Below are 12,740 nucleotides of genomic sequence, written 5' to 3'. Positions count from 1 at the left end.
ACGCGTAAAAGTGTCCTCTAATACAGTGCTTGACTAAATTTACTCAGATGTGCTCCAGCCCTGAAGAAACAAGAAAGGGTGAGAAAGAAACAAAGTAGGGCTGTGCGTGGATTGTTCTATGGAAATAGAGGTGGTAGGAGAGAAAGCGAGAAAGGGAGAGAGTCAGACCGACAGAGAGAGGAGGGGTGGCAGATGGTGACATGTTGATTTATGAGCCGCAGGGCTTTTCATTAACCACACTGAGTTTTACAGAAACAGAGAGTGGATGAGAGAAAGATAGAGAGAAAGGAAGAAAGAAACGCAAAGCAAGAGAGAGAAACAGGCGGAAATATGCAAAATTGGTGGACACTTAAAGAACTGGATAGATGCAGGGAGGGAGGAGCATGTAGCTCCTTGTTTGCTTCCCATATGGTAGAAGTGTCTCCTCTGACTGGCAGTACTTGCAGAGATAGAACCGTACATCACCTTAGCCCTATGCTTTGGAATTCCTGCCACCTGCAGACCTGTCACTACCAATCTGTGGAAATTTCCCAGGCCCCCAAAAATAAGCATGAGCCATTCACATTTATATCCCAGCTGTGAGATAGTATTATGAAGTTCTTCAGAGTCCTAATTCTCTACTTCAAGCTGCAGTCAAAAATAGACTGCTCTTCCTAAACTACTACTGTACTGTCCACATTAAAGCTGCTTTCAGAAATGTTTGTTCAATAGAATGCAGCCAATAGACTTCAAAGCAAACACAAGTGTCTCAGTATCAAATAGTTACCCCTGGAAATTTGAAAAAGTTCTTAAAGGTCCTATGACATGCCACTTTTTAGATGCTTTTATATAGGCCTTAGTGGTCCCCTAATACTGTATCTGAAATCTCCCAAAATTCAGCCTTGGTGCAGAATTACAGCCACTAGAGCCAGTCCCACAATGACCTTTACGTAGGAGGTGCCATTTTTGTGTCTGTACCTTTAAATGCTATTGTGGAGGAGAGAGGGGGGCAAGGTGGAGGGTGGGGGTGTGGCCTTGACCAACTGCCACTTTGCTTGTTTGAAAGCCATAATGCCTGTCTCTTTCTCATGGGTCGGCCAAATTCCCTGGGCGGGCAAAGCAGAGAAAGGGGAGGTAACCTTGCTCCTTATGACTTCATAAGGAGTAAAATTCCAGATCGGCCCATCTGAGCTTTTATCTTCTCAAAGGTAAAGTAGGATACCCAAGGCTCGGTTTACACCTATCACCATTTCTATCCATTGGGGGACCATAGGCTGGCTGGGAGAACGCACATTAATATTAAATAACCTAATGAAGTGAAATTGTCATGCCTCGGGACCTTTAAAGATTTGAAAATCATCGGTTACTCTAAGTTTAGAGCTACTGGTTGATAATTACAATTCAAACAATGAGAGGCAGAATTCTTAGGAGAAAAGAAAGAAGAAGAAGCTGATCAACAAAGAGAATAAAAGTTCATTCCTGCAGTATTAATGTTGTCCAATGATCTTTTTTAATTTTGTAAATCTAATCTAGCCTGTCTTCACTTTCCTGCTTGTTCCGCCCTCTCACAGACACACACACACACACAGATACTGACATGATGTTATTTAGATCCAACGTTTAGTTTAGCTTTTACTGTTTATTTCTAATAAACACTCTGCATTACTTGTTAATGTTTGCCTGTGTAAAAGCAGCATCATTTTCAAAAATATAAAACACTTATCAAGGCTAGAGTCAAAATTGACTATGAAGAAGCTGCTTTTTATTGTTCATTTAAGGCTGCAAATCCCCTCTGCCAATTCAAAGATTAAAGTTATACTTACATCTACTTCTTCCTACAGGTGCTAGACAAGGATTAAACTGCAATTTGTAAAAAATGCTTGTTTTATTTAAAGGGGTGATAGAGGGGTGCAAAACCGATATTACCTTGTCACAGTTGAATAACAACAGTTTGCTGGGTAAAAAGGGCATACATACAACCTGAATCACATTGACTCGTCAGTCCTCTGCAAATCTCACAATTTGAAACTGCCTCTGAAAAAGGGCAGATCTCAGCAAAGCTCATAGTTGACGTCAACTATGTGGCTCCAGGGCATGCAGCTCGCTGCTCTCCCTCCCCTCTTTCTGGTTGAATGGTTGGTGTGTGTTAGTGAGAGCACAGTCAGCAAGCTTGTTATGCCCACAATCTCTTACCACAAGTTCCAGTTAATCTTATAATGGAGATGTGTGTTGAGTTATTTAAAGAAACAATTGGGGAAATAAACGCCTCTTGTCTTGAGTCTCATTTATAAAGTCCACGGTGAGCTGGATGGAGCAATGAGAGCTAGTTAGCATCCTCCTAAGGAAACCCCTCAAAGTCACAAAAATGCCTTAAATTGAAATTGGACAAAAGTTTTAGCTTTGTAAATCCTTAGGTTAGCTGTGATATACATGCAAAATTCAAACTGTAAATATACCATACTTATGCCAAAAGTGTAGCGGCAATTTGATACCATAGGATCCAATGGGAAACAGAGCTAAAGCTAGCAGCTCCTCCTAAGGAGACCCTTAAAGGGTGTAAGGAGACCCCTCAAAGTCACAAAAATGCCTTAAATTGAGAGTGGACATAGGTTTTAGCTTTGCAAGACCTTAGGGTAGCCGTGATATACATGCCGTGACGAAATTCAAACTGTAAATATGTTATAGTCATGCCGAAAGTGTACCCAGGGTCTGTAAAAGGACAGGCAAGGTGGCGAAGCAGTACCAGTCACGGAGCTTTGCAGAGCCCTGCTTGCCGCCGCCTGCCCCACAGAGCTAAGTCAGGGCAGCGGCATTTGGTAGTCCAGTAACCCAGAAATGGGGAATTAGCACTGGGCATGGAGCCCAGCGGGCTGCCGCTGTCTCGTCAGACTGTGTGTAGCTCTTGAAGTTAAACGCAGTCATACCGAATTTGCAATTATCCATCAATTTTTTTGAAACAGCACATACTTGACCTTTACATAGTTGATTTCTTGCATAAAAAGTTTTAGAAGTGAATTTAGTAATTAAATATCAGATGAACAATGTACAATATCTGAAATATGAGACCTTCTGTCTCGTCTCCACTGTGAATGTATGTGTGCTTCGTTCAACCAATCAGTGCACAGCTAATCTAAGGCAGAAAACCTCTCGTTTCAATCCAGGCCCAAATAACATCGTAGAATCAGGACCAATATAACAGCACCACAGCAATTTTCAGCCCAAACAATGTTACACACCCTATTAAGAGACCTTAACGAACAGCGTGAACTACTCTATGTAACCATTCTATCACCTCTGTGAAGTAAGATAAAAGTAAGATTTAGAAAGAAAGATTAGTAAGATTTAAAGTAAGATAACCAATTTATTTACCCACCTTAAACCTCATCAAGAGTCTGTTTAATTTTTCTCAGGAATTGTTGCATACAAATCTTAAAGGTTTAACATTATAAAAAGGGAGGTTTCATCAGTTTTTTCAGACTATAATAGAGCACCTTAACAACCTTGACCTCAGCAACTTTTTATGTAATATTTTGGGCTCTATCTTTGTGGTGCTTCACATGGTCCATGCTGATGCAAAGCTAAGCAAAGTGGCTATTTCCTGAGGCACTGGGATGCAGTTTTGCCTCACTTGCGGTTGGTATTTGGATGAATCACTGTGTTGCAGAGGAGAGGCGCAGGCAATATAGCAGAGCCCTGCAATTGTGGTTTTAACACTGACCACATTTTGTGCCATCCTTTTTTGTTACAGACCAGGTCAGCAATGCTCTTCATTCATTCACTCTTGTTCTGTCAAGTTCTCACTACTAGCTAGAAACACTTTTAACTCATATTTTTATTCATGTTCTGGGATCTTGTTCCTGTGCTTTGATTGACAGGTGTATGATGGAGAGAACACTTCATCACGTCTTCTTGGCAACTTTACTTATGATGGCATGATGGGTCATGTTATCAATAGTACATCCAATCGCTTGTGGCTGGAGTTCAACAGCAACACCTCTGGAACCAACCAGGGCTTCCGCCTCACATACACAAGTGAGTTGTTTGAGAAAGTTTAACTTAGGGTCAACTGATTAGAAACTGGACAGTGGTACACATTGTTTTTCTTATATATTTATTGTAACAGCAATGGTTTGTTTTACTATGGTCAAAGAAAGTGCAATCAAACCTCTCTTTCGTTCTCTCTCACACACACACACACACACACACACACACACACACACACACACACACACACACACACACACACACATTTTTTAGATGCACACCAATGCATACAATATATTTCCTACAGTTTTTATAGCTCATCATGAAGGTCCCTATAAGGAGATGTTTTTAATTGAAAAATAGAGTAGTAGTGATTGTGCGTGATTGCCTCTGTCCCGTGCCTCAGTCAAGTGATTCTTGAGTGCTACATACCAGAACAAAATAGGAATCATGTACGACAAAACTCTCGAGACTTGTCTTTCTCCGTCAGCAAATTACCAAGCTGTTTCTTTCCTTTCTGACAGCTGAAAAGGGATCAACAATCACTTTTTCAAGCAATTTCTTTTGAAGGTGGAGTCCAAAGTGCAACAGTAGTTTACCAAGCATGCAGAAACAAGAAATTAGCATATGCATGCTCATGAATGCTTATAAAATGTTCTCTCTCACACACACAAACACACAGACACACACACACACACACACACACACACACACACACACTTACACATATGCAAATGTGACAAGTTGCACAAAAATATCAAGTTGCACAAAATCCTTAAATGCACTATTTATTTACAGATTGAAAGACACACACACACACACACACACACACAGACATGCGCACACACACACACACACACAAGGTAATGGCTTTAAAAAGAGTCTGTTAAGAAGGCAGAACCAGCTGCTGTGTAAGTCAAAGAGGCTATTAGAGGAGCATTTATCTGCAAGCCATTAAAAGAAGGTGAGAAAATGACACAGCTGGAATGGGAGAGTGACTGGACAGAGGGATCAGCAGCGGAAGGTAGACGGTATATGGACACTAGACGGATGCTCTGTATGTCAGTTAAACCATTAGACAGCCGTTAATCTGAAAGTCATTAAACTGGAGAAGGTGACACTTTCAAAGTTCTGTTGTAGCAGATGAGCCAGTGGATCAATGAGAGATATTGTTAGAAGGTTTATACAGGACTAAAAAAAAGAAGCATCTGAGAGTGACGGCTATGATTTCTTACTGTAAATAGGGTTGGAGTAAAACCAGTTTACACATTTTTAGACACAGTGGGCCCTATTTTAACAATCTAAGCGCACGGCGTGAAGCGCATGACACAGGTGCATTTAGGGCATGTCCAAATCCACTTTTGCTAGTTTAAAGACAGGAAAAAGGGTCCGTGCGCTGGGTGGATGGTTGATTTAGTGTCTTCATTAATTAATTTGTGTGTTTTGGGCGTAACATGCAATAAACTATTCAGAGTGTCATCTCCCATTCCATTTAAAAGCCAGTAACGTTTGTACCTTGGCACATAGCTATTATGATGGCGTATATAGTATTTTTTGTATGTAATCTTTTGCATGTGTGTGCGCTGCTGCTCTTCCCGGTGTGTGTGTATACCATAGATAGTGTGCACTCACTGTGCATAAGCCTTGGCACATTTAACTAATGCGCTGTTAAAATAACAATGAAGTTCTGAAATTCTTCAAGTGCATTTGCTATTAAAATGACGTGGGCCCTGGATGGGAAATTGACAACTGCGTCGGTCTTAAACCAGTCAAACTTCAGTCGATGTAGTGGCCGTGATTTATAAATGACAGGTTAATAAAACCTATTGTGCATTATAGGTTTGATCGGATTATGTTTTCAGTAAATTGTCTTCATAAGTGCGCTTCTATGCTATCAACAGAGCCAAACATGTTGAAAAAACAGTTTTGGTTTCTTAACTGAAGGTTTAGTAAAAGGCTGTGCTAAGGGAAAGAAATTATGTTAATATTGTTGGAGCTTTGATAAGATAGATAGATAGATAGATAGATAGATAGATAGATAGATAGAAAATACGTGTGACAGCCGCAGTACACTAACGAAACACACTGAACAAACAATAGTGCAGGGAATTCATCAAGCATATGAGTAGAATCTGTTGAAATGTCCAGTAGCTACACTGCAGCTGTCACATTGGTTTCAGCCTACAGCAACAGTGAGTGTTCAAACTTGAAATTTCCGAGGAAAGTATTGGGATTCAGGAGAAGAATATTTTGACATTATGTCTTCTTCTCTGAATCACCCTGCTCATTTATGCAATGTTGTCTTATTGCATGGACAGGATGACCTAATCTGTGTGTGTGTGTGTGTGTGTTTTTCTGTGTGTGTTTTTCTGTGTGTGTGTGTCTGTGTCTCTCTTTCTAGGTTTTGACCTGGTACGCTGCGAGGAACCAGGTGTCCCTAGTTATGGCTATAAGATCCAAGACGATGGCCATTATGCCAACACTTTAGTCCTGTACTCCTGCAACCCTGGATACAGTCTCCATGGCAGCAGTACACTGACCTGTCTTAGCGGGGACAGACGTGTCTGGGACAAACCACTTCCTTCTTGTCTTGGTTAGTATGCCATCACATGTGTAGGTTATATGTACATCAATAAATCAGAACTACAAGATCTGAATTATTACCCGTCAATTCAATGAGAAATATGGCATGGGTAATAGCAGCAGTTAAAAGTACTCCTGTTTCTAAGCTCCATCAGGAGCATGAGCATTCAAAAGGGAGAGTGAATGAACAAGTGATTTAGTCAATAAAGGTAAGTACTTTGAAAATAGGGCTTGGGGACTGATTCAACACTGGGAAATATTCGTAGTGGCACTTATACACCTCTGTGAGTAAAACCAACCCTTACTGATCCATCAGCCTGTGCACACAAAACTATCCGAACGTGGACAGCAGGATGTCAGCGGGTATACGATTTTAGTGAACAAGGCTTCTTTTTATTTAAGGATGGCATACTTATGGTGTAAAAATAGGGGATGACATAATATGACATTATATTATATACAGTATGACATTCATATTGTAAGCCAGACTACTTTCCTGTAACCTGAAGGTGCGCACAGTATTTTATGACAAAGTCATTGACAGGAGCCTTAGCTTTCTGTTCTATTCTATTCTGAGCACGCACAATAAATAGAATATTCTCTCAGAAGATACTTTTTTTTTAGATTGCAGAAAATGAGTGATGTAAAAACTATATTGATTCATCTAAAATTGGTTAGTGTATCTTTTCAGGTACTGGACAACACAGACTGGAGTGAAAGTTCACCCTTATACAGTTAGCTATTATAACTGAAATTGATGACTGCATGCTTTCTTACTTTCAAACATTCTAATAATTAATGTCACTTGGCTGCCCACTTGTATGTTAATATAGTCAAAGTAGTGGCAGTTACTCTACCTGGAACTACTTTACTGCACACCAACATCAACTGTGATAGGATGACTAATTACGATTAAAAAGAATTGTCTGGGAATATGAGTTAGTTTTGCGATAACAGTCAACGGAGAGTGAACACAGAAGTAACGCTTTATTTTAACTGTAAAAAATATTCCAGTTTTACATACTGCTTGTGAAAACATTTAAATGCTTTCATTCTTATTGACTCATTAAGGAAGACAGCTTCTTTCTAATACTAGTACAGTGCCCGTTCAAAACGTGCCTGTTTACTACAGACCAATTGTTTAGCCGCTGGTATTGCTGCTTGAAGCTTTCTCTAGAACCACTGGAGACCAAAATTAACAGAAGGACCCCAAACTACTTTATCTGCAACCACACTGTATAGCCTACTATTGACTTGCTTCTACTTCATAGGAAAACATTGCACTTGTACCTCACAGACAACATTGCAAAATTAGATCATTATATATCACAATTAAAATATGAAGTAATCAGACTCATGGACTCATGGCAGTGCGCTACCCATCCGCCCCATTATGAGAGGCAATCAGTAATTTGTTTTTTTCAACCACCGGAGACGGACTTTGAATCACAGTAGTCTATACCAATAACATTCCACTGTTGGAAATTACGCCGGACGTCCCTCCTTTTCAGCCCGTTGTCCTTCACCTTCTGCTTTCTTTTTCTTGGCATTCTAAATTCAGTCAATTTTGTGAGGACTATGGTTAACTGCTCCTCAGATCTCTGCAGAGTAAATTGAGACAGCTCACTAGACTATCTGTCCAATCTGAGTTTTCTCTAGCACCCCTAAAACTACTTTTTAATGTTTCACAAAAACAAGTTCTTTCTCGAGGCTATATTGCCATCACATTCATTGAGTTTGGTGATGGCAATAACAAACAGGATTGTGGTTGGTTCAAAGAAATGCCAATAAACCAGAGGAAATTTTTTTCCCATCCGGGAATGCTGTGTGGACTAGTCAGACTCTGGCAATGCGAGACTAGACTCACTGTGCAGAGTTCATTTGGTACGCAGGAAACCAAGTGTGAAGTAGATTGGATGAGCGGTCCTTGAGATATCTGAAAGACAGACATACACACACAAACATGCTAACAGAGGTTCCCCGATTTATTAGAGAGATGAATGTCATGCAAACACTATAAAGGGAACAAAAAACAGTTGTTAGGTTGGATCAAAGTCACATTTTTAGTTGAAGAACACATAATTGAGAAAATGATTATAGAGCTTGAAGGATACAAGAACTGCCTGAAAGCATAATGTACTGTAATAATCAGCCGACTATGTGACTGCTGCTGTGCACTCCGACAATATCAGCTTTTATTTTTCGGACCATGAAAATGACAAAAATTAAGGTTTCTCATTTAGCATATCTAGAATTTATTTGAATATTTCCTAGGTTTTAAGGTAGAACAAGCTGCCAGAGGGCAGATTTAGCTTTGGTTGGCACTTTGCAGCTCTTAATTAGGTTAGAGAGGAGTGTGCCAAACGATTCAGGTGCTTTGACATGGTGATTTTTCCTTTTTTTCCCTCTTGCTTATGGACCTGTGAAAGTAGTTTTGTATTTAAGCTACAGCATGCACAGCTGGCCATTCTGTTTGTTTATATTGTTCCTAGCAAGCTTTGAAATCCCTGAAGCACATTTTCAGCTTTTGCAGTCCATAATTCCTACTTGTCCATAAATATTTTTTGGTTTTGCATATTGTACAAATTAAAGCACTTTCACTGTAAGTATGTCTATCTTGTTGGATAAATGTGGGCGCTTGGCACAATTCCCTACTGCAGAGCCAAGCCTTTTTTTGTCTTTCTAACCGGCAGGACACCTGAGCACTCTGAGGTGGGATGTGGCCTGATGTGGTTGTTAATGCCAACTAAAAATATGTGTGCAAAGGTGTGTGCAGGGAATGTAGTTATCTGGGTGTGAATGCGTATGCACTGGATGTGTGTGTTTGTTTGTGTGTGTGTGTGTGTGTGTTTCCATGAGTTCCTCTGCAGTCAGTCTTTCATTTGTAGATGCTCTGTCGCTGCCTTATTTCAGGTAAGCCAGCAACCAGGAGAATACTCGCTGGCAGAGCCCTGGGCTAACTACCTCTGTATCTACCTTTGTTTTTTCCTCCTTTGTCTGTCTGCTGGGGCATTTGTCTTTCTCCTTCCCTGTTGGTCTGTCTGCCTCAATCCCTTATCTGTATGTACTAGCATGGAGATGAGGAAATGGTTTTTGCCTCAGGCTGTTTCTATACCTCTCTTACTCTCCCCCACAGAATGGTGGTCTACCTCTGACTCTTTTTGACGTTCTGTCACTCTGTAGTCATGCAGTAAACCTTCCTATCCTTTTCTGTATACGTGCATGCCTCTAATTATATCTTCCTTTTTCTATCCTGGCAAAATTGTCATTGGGCCATGCTTACTAAATAACCCTTTTATTTCTTGCCTTGCGTTGTATGTTTGTGCTTATTCCCCTCTCTACGTCCTATGTTTTCTATCTCAAGGGCTTGAAACAACTGTTATGTATATAGATATATATATATCTATATTTATATATGTACTGTATATATTTCACAAATCTGCTAAGAAGGGTAATGCAACAGCACCAGGCTGTCATGGTATTGTAGATTGCAGTGCTGTGTTAATGGTGCCCTCTTAACACAATGCACACACTGATATGAAGCAGTCTCCATACCAAACTGTTTTCTAATCAGCAGCGATCTGCTGGTTCAGTGGGCCACCGTGTACTACCATGATGAGTTCTGCTCCCAGCCTTTTCCCTTGCGTCATGCTATCTCCCCTGTTCCTCAACACTGAAAACAATACAAAAATAACACACAAAGCCAGTTCTCCCTTATGGATTAAACTGCATTTTTTCAAACCCTGTTGGGAAATCCGTAAGGGAAAACAGCCATCAAAGTTATTCACCAACCTTGAAACAGTATAGCAGAAGTTTTGATTAATTCAAGGTTGATTTAATGATTCAAGCCCTTTTTAACTGATTTTCATTTAACTCAACCTTCACACCTCAGAGCAATTTACAGGAAAGCAGAGGATCCGCCTCTTATAGAGATGAAATGAAACGTTAATAGAACTGGAAAGAAGAATTGAGTTGTATTGAGAATATAGTAGGTCTTCACAGGGACAACATGCTGGACCTGATCCAAAACCAACGGGTGGAAAACCTACCCAAACCCAATGTGCTTTAATTAATTTCTTAAAAAAGTGCCCAGTCAGACCCAATGAGGTACACCCAAGGTTAAGTAACAGACCCTAGAGAACGCAACACCAACAGCAGCATCATGTGCTATATATTAACAAGAATCTGTGGTTAAAAAGAGCAGTAACATAATACTAATGCCCTGAGAACAAATGTTAAGTCATAGAAACTAATTCCAAAAATGATTGGTTTATGGTCAAGACTAATTTATAAAAGTAAAAAAAAAATGTTGAAAGTCACATTGTCCCCTTCACCAGTATTGTGTGGCCCACTGTGTGAAGTAAATAATATTCTAACCAATATCTTTGAATCTTATTCCCAAAAACAATTGTTTGATGTCATACATTTTTTACACAGTCCCTACATGTTTTTTCCAGCTGAGGTTATGACTTACAGTACCACGTGATCACAGCTGATACTAAGTATGCGCTGATACATTCAGATCCAATCTGATATTAGACGTATAAACCCTCAAGACCATACCCCCAGTTAGGGAAAGTATTTTTTGCTTGTTCCAACTCTTGTCATGGGTCAGGTCTCGGTTCTGAGAAACTGTAAAGACCTTTAATTAAGAGAGACACAGTGACAGGATGAACATGAACAAATCATCTAAAAGAACAATAATAATAGCAAACCACCGACAAATCAGGCTGTATCTGTATCTGTTAGGTTTCAGATTCATTATGACTAACCAGATGAATTCATGTAACTTTATAGGATTTCTTTTCTTTATCTGGCCATCTTATAAAAACTTCAGAGACTAATATTCTCCAATACAGTTTAAATGTCTCCGTTAATAAGGAGAGTTGATTTTATGGACAAGTTGCTTCAAGTTGCCCACAATATCTACTGGAGAAGTTGTAATTCATAGCAACCGTACAGCAATCCTGCAATATATGGCTTTGCCCACAATCCTTGCTTTGTTAAATGCTCTAATGCTCCTGCTATGTTGAATCTATTCAGTTACATGTGTGCAGTAGTATGTGTAGTAGATTTATACGTGCTGTGGTTTTGCGTGTGCTTTGTTCATTTCGTTAAGATAAGGAAATGTGTCTGTATTTCTAATTTGACAGATATATTTCAATGGACCTATATGAAGAGAAGGGGGGAATATGCATTTTTTCAAGTGATGATCCCCCTTTCTCTTGTGTCCTTGTAGCGGAGTGTGGAGGTCACATAACCGGAGCAGTGTCAGGACGGATTCTGTCTCCGGGATATCCTGCTCCATATGACAACAACCTCCACTGTACCTGGACTATAGAGGCTGACACAGGCAAAACAATCAGGTAATTATTAAGCAGGGTATGGGCACTGCACTGAAGCCACTGTGAGTATGGGGAGGAACTAAAGGAAACTAAGAAATGTTTGTTCATAAAGAATCAAGACAAGTATTTGCTTTGCTCTGGCCAAGATTGGGTTTGCTTACTGGCTAACTCCATCTACATAAACTATACAGGTGAACACTCACAAGGCTGTCAGATAATGATAAATTTACTAATTATAGATACATGTTCACTGTCAAAGCCACTGCTGTGTAAGTGAGTACACCACATTAGTCATTATGCCACCATCATGTTGCCTAACACATTGTGGCCACTACTACATTCTTCCGTGTGTGTGTGCGTGTGTGTGTATGCGTGCGCGCTCGTGCCTGCATGTGGCCATATTTGTATGTTCTGTCTATACTCATCTCTGCTTAACTTTATTTTATGGTTGACTTGACTTTGGTAAAACTACTGCATACACAGTTATGTATATATTGGAGCTCTGAAATTCTCTGTATTTTCTGCGTTTCCTCAGCCTCCACTTCATAGTCTTTGACACTGAGATTGGCCACGATATCCTGAGAGTTTGGGATGGTCCATCTGCACCATCAGACGGGGGGATCCTATTGAAAGAATGGTCCGGCCCAGCCTTACCTGAAGATATCCACTCAACTTTCAACACACTCACACTGCAGTTTGATTCTGATTATTTCATCAGCAAGCAAGGATTTTCAATACAGTTTTCCAGTAAGTAGACTCTAAATCACAATCCTTAAACTTGTAGTTCACTTGGTAGAGGAAACACGGAATTCTGAAAACAATTGAAAAATGTGCCATGGTTGTACTAAA

General features: G+C 40.0%; 1 protein-coding gene across 1 annotated transcript in view; it reads left to right on the top strand.

Annotated features, from left to right (window-relative positions):
* LOC117948226 (CUB and sushi domain-containing protein 1-like) overlaps positions 1–12,740 on the top strand; it is a 306,260-nt gene that overhangs the window by 203,328 nt on the left and 90,192 nt on the right. Inside the window, exons 24-27 of the mRNA XM_034877777.1 lie at positions 3,855–4,011; positions 6,365–6,556; positions 11,786–11,912; positions 12,427–12,638. Of these exons, the coding sequence (XP_034733668.1) occupies positions 3,855–4,011; positions 6,365–6,556; positions 11,786–11,912; positions 12,427–12,638 (688 nt within the window). The remainder of the gene's footprint in view (positions 1–3,854; positions 4,012–6,364; positions 6,557–11,785; positions 11,913–12,426; positions 12,639–12,740) is intronic.

The sequence above is a fragment of the Etheostoma cragini genome, chromosome 1 (genome assembly GCF_013103735.1).
Source record: "Etheostoma cragini isolate CJK2018 chromosome 1, CSU_Ecrag_1.0, whole genome shotgun sequence".
Lineage (NCBI taxonomy): Eukaryota > Metazoa > Chordata > Actinopteri > Perciformes > Percidae > Etheostoma > Etheostoma cragini.
Note: the sequence above shows the minus strand (reverse complement) of the source record. Positions and strands in the feature narration are given on the sequence as shown.